At 56.9% G+C, this 4,499-nt stretch overlaps 1 protein-coding gene across 1 annotated transcript in view; it reads right to left on the reverse strand.

Annotated features, from left to right (window-relative positions):
• The window catches only part of PCSK7 (proprotein convertase subtilisin/kexin type 7), a gene marked incomplete at both ends in the record, with an annotated part of 11,165 nt that overhangs the window by 4,197 nt on the left and 2,469 nt on the right, over positions 1-4,499 (reverse strand). Inside the window, 6 exon segments of the mRNA XM_009875311.1 lie at positions 206-321; positions 324-357; positions 1,828-1,928; positions 2,505-2,643; positions 3,474-3,528; positions 4,158-4,248. Of these exon segments, the coding sequence (XP_009873613.1) occupies positions 206-321; positions 324-357; positions 1,828-1,928; positions 2,505-2,643; positions 3,474-3,528; positions 4,158-4,248 (536 nt within the window).

Consider the following 4,499-nt stretch of genomic DNA (forward strand, 5'->3'; position numbering starts at 1 on the left):
TTTCTTGACAGAGGAAAACGCCTCAGCCGCATTCCTGGGAGGAACAAGGGGTGAGGGGAAAGTGTAATCCCTCTGCTGGGAGCCAGACAACTGGGAGATTTATAGAGGGGCAGGCAGACATAAAAAAGATGTGCACAACAGCAGGATTTCGGCCATGCCTGCAGGGCAGCAGGAGGGAGGGAGGGAGGGAGGCAGGACCACTCACCTTGGTGGCGGTGAAGACAATGATGTGCTGGACATCTCGCCAGGTGAGACACGGCCGCACCTGCAGCATCAGCGCGATCATCCCAGCAGCGAGAGGAGCGGCGGGGCCAATGCCCCGCCTGTGCCCTTCTGCAAATCCCAGTCTGTCGTCACCTTGCGGGAACGAGGAGAGATGCCTCCTGTCAGGCCGCTGCTCGCCGTGCTGCACCGGCTGGGACAGGTGCTCCAGCAACCAAGCACACGGTCTGGGCCCAATTTGGGAAAGGATTCCAGGCTATTTGGTAGCAAATCCCTGACCCTTTTCCCCTGCTGCTGCCCTGTTCTTGTTGTTCTGGTCATGGCTGAGGGAAGCAACAAATACAGACAGTTTCCTTTGGAGAGAGAGAGCAACCGGGCCTCAACTAGGCAACTTTGGGGGAAACTCACAGCAGTTACAATTTGGAACCTTCCTCATGACCTCTGTTGATGACAGCACAACCGGGCCTCTGCAGGGTGACCACACAGGCCTGTAGAGCACCCAGACCCTCAGAACAGGCATCAGTCGGCTCCCAAAACGGGCCACCCCACTGCAGACCAAATGTGTCTGTTGCTCTGTGCTCACCATGGGGAGAGCACCTGCCCTGCCAAAAGCTGTAGCTCTTGTTGCCTTCTATGCTCGAGTTCACAACATCCTGCCAGCTGTTACCAACTCCAGCTTGTGCTTGGACACCGCACGTCCTACAGAGAACACCCCGAGCAGCACCAGGTTTCACTAGGAAATACAGCCACTGCCAGAACCCCTATTAAATTCTTCCCATAAGGAAGCCACACAAGTCTGCTGAAAGAAAAAAACACCTTGCACATGGCTACTGAGAAGTTAACTCTGCCATCACTGAGGCACGGTTAAAGGGCATTTAGGAGCAGACTACCCTCCAGAAGAAGGGCTGTATAAGTTTTAACGCGGTGTGGGCACGCCAGCGCAGCCATCGCAGGACTGCAAAGGCAGCCCCCAGTGCACCGAGAGAGGAACACGCTGGGTCAGGCCTGGGGCTGGTGAAAACAGGCCTGGCTGCTTGGCTTGGGCAAAAAGGACATTTTGTTGACAAGAAGTCATTTTTTGGCAGAAAAAGGGAAAGCGGATAAAAATATTCTGAAAAATTTAGCTGGGAGAGGCACACGTGCCAGAACAGCGAAAGAGCTGAGGCCAAGTAGTTTAAAGAGCCCGACTCCGCTCCTGCATCCCTTCGGAGCAGAAGTGAGGGGAGGCTGGCTGGGCAGGGTGTGCCGCAGCCCCCCAAGCCGAGCTGCTGCCGCCCCCCCCCCCTCCTCTTCAGGAAAGCCCCCGGTGGCACAGAAGTCTCACTCCAGGCTCCTTCCTCGCTGCGCAAACGGGGCACACACGCAGCAGGGTTGAAGTGGCAATACCTTCGCCGGCTGTCCCCAGGGCTGCAACCTCCCTCCTAGAGCAGTATTTATGTAGGACCTAGACAACAAGCACCTTAATTCCCTGCCTCACAGAGGAACCCAACCACCAGCCTAATGCAGACGCGTGGCAATCAGAAGGGACAGAGCTCCATCCCTTCTCCGCACCGAGCTGTTCCAGCCGGGGTGGCCAGCAGAGCCGAGGGCAGGCGCGCTACTCACAATGCTCCTCATCATCTTGTCGCCGCCGCTGAAGGTCACCGCTAACATGGAGGCGCATTCCTCGGCATAGAACGGCATGGAGCCCGTCTCGTCCACCGCACCTGCGAAAAGCAGCAGGCAGTGACCGTCTGAAGCCTGTTTCATTTTAACTGCTGAAATCGCAAGGAGACGAGTCCCTGAGGGCCTGTCCTGCTGGCTGTGCTTTTTCACAGGCTGGGAGCTGGGCAGGGAAACCAGCCCCACGCCTGTACTTTTCACAGCTGGAAGATTTACAGGAAAGGCAGCCATGGTAATTAACCTCTTGCTGTGCTTAGCATTACACCAATCTTCTACCCCCCGTGTAGCTTGAGAAAGTGGTTTAGACATGTTTTTTCCAACACACGTGACAGGAATGCTGCATTTCAGGTCACTCCCTCCACACGGCAGCATGTTTGTCACAGCTCCCATGCTGGAGGCCTGAATGCAGGCAGGAATTTTCTTTGGCCTCCCCTCGCTGCATAGGTCCAAAGAAAAATGGCAGGCTTGAGGGCTGAAGCCCAGCACACCTCTCCACGCTGCCAGAGGACTGACACCTCTCCGTGGATTCCCATTACCCAGCTGGCTTCCAGTCGGGCAGGTTTCGCGCTTTTGGGATGGTCTCATTTTTCCACGTTGGGAAGGAGGACACGCGCACTCACCGATCGTCACGGTGTAGATGGAGTTGGCATAACCATCGTAGTTGCAATTGTCGCTGTGCTGCCCGCCATTGCCACTAGCCACGACGAAAATGCTTCCAAAGCCCCTGCGACCCGCTATGACTCCGTGCTGCAGGGCGGCCTGCGGAGAAGGAACACAACACCAAGATTTTTCCAGCGAGAGCGCGGTATAAAGTCAGCAACATGGCCCCCGTCGGCAGGGCTCGCTCTGGAGCTGGCTCTTCTGCAGCAGCAAGGCTTCCCTGCCGACAGGCGTTCCTCACGCGTGGCCGCTGCCCTTCTGCGCGGCCCCAGCCTCCACATACACTTAATGGGCTTTGCCTTCTCTGACAAACACAACCGCATTGGCCCAGCCTGGGAAGCACATTCCCAGACCAACACCTTGCACAGAAAAGTCATTCCCGCCTAGAAGAAGGGTCTGTGTCCAACAGTGTGTCCAGCAGTGCTGCTAGAAACAAACCCTCCTCGTCTGCCTCCCTTCGGCAGGTGAAGGCACACACTGCGCTGGCCAGAGATCCCTCTGGGCGCTCTGCCATGGCAAAGCCAGCTTTGCTCGCACTCTGTGTCCCAGAGCTTGTCACAGCTGTCTCTGCGTGCAGGAAGAGAATAAATTAACTTGTAGAACTGGAAACCGTTTGTCATCGTGAACTGATCGCTCAGTTGTTAGCGCTGCGCTAACTGCTATCTTGTGGTTAGAAAAGTACAGCCAAAGGCTGCCAAGCAAAAGAGAAATTAGGCAGAATTACACCCCGAGAACAACACAGTGCAAGTTTTGGGGCCCCTCTGTGACCCCACTGCACGGAAACGTGCAACACCTCCGCTGGCAGTGACGGAAGCAAGCGTGCGCTGCACCACAGCATCTTCCCTCCTCGCCTGTCCCGTCAGGCAAGAACCCACGAGCACAAGAGGGGTGACCCAGTGGCAACCTGTGCTGCTGGGACTGGTTTTTACCTTTCCCAGTTGGTGGGGGCCATCCACGGTTTTCCCATCATCATCTGGACCCCAGCTGCAAAGAGAGACACCATGAAGTGACCACCCCAGGAGTCACAGAGAGCAACTCTTCCCCCCGTTACAGTCTGCCACTATAGTGAGCTACAAGCAGCCACCAGCTACTCCCAGCACCACGGCTGGGATCGGTGGGTGCTGCACTTCCTCATCCATCAGGCCGGCCCCCCACTGCTGGGATACGGCTGCCGCGTTTGCGCTGTGCCCCTGGGTCAGATTCCAGCGGACAAAACGTTTTATTTTTATTTAACTACTGGCTTCTCATGGATTCCAGTCCCCGTCACAGGGCTCAGCTGGGGCTCCCCAACCCCAGCAGGGGGCACGGTGCCCCTGCAGCCCAGCCAGCCTGTGGGACGCGCTGAAGCCCTGTTCAGAAGGTGCCACACGCAGCTCAGGCCAGCTCTCCAGGGACAGGAACGCTGAGGGAACTCAGCAGAGGTACCAGCCTGCTCTCAGGACTCACAGTGGTACCGACTTCAGCACCTCAAGGCTGGCTGGAGCCACAGGAGGAGAGGAGCTCACACAGGAGGTGTGAGCATTCAGCCACAAACCGCAACCCCCTCCTGGGCCGAGCGGGGCCCACGGCCCTTTGAAAAGTGTTCCCTGACTCAGGCTCCCCGTGGGACTCACCTGCAGCTGTAGATGTCGTTGATCTGATAGTGCTTGTTGAAGGCGATGGCCTCCATGCTGTCGGTGAGGGGCCCATCCAGCACTCGGATGCCTGCAGGACACAGGAAAACGAACGTGACCAAAGTGGAACCAGGAGGGCGAAGCCTCTTCTCCAAAGCAGACAAAAACAGCTCGATGCTGAGCCTGCTGTGACCCAAACCACTGATCACTACCGTTTTGCATCACAGTTCAGGCTGGCAAAGGATGTTACAAAGGAAACCCAGGCACACATCTCCATTAAGCCTATTTATAACCAGCGCGGCCGCCCACCCATCTTGGTTCCTGCCTGATACGGCGCGTGGG

Source organism: Apaloderma vittatum, unplaced genomic scaffold (genome assembly GCF_000703405.1).
Source record: "Apaloderma vittatum isolate BGI_N311 unplaced genomic scaffold, ASM70340v1 scaffold32308, whole genome shotgun sequence".
Lineage (NCBI taxonomy): Eukaryota > Metazoa > Chordata > Aves > Trogoniformes > Trogonidae > Apaloderma > Apaloderma vittatum.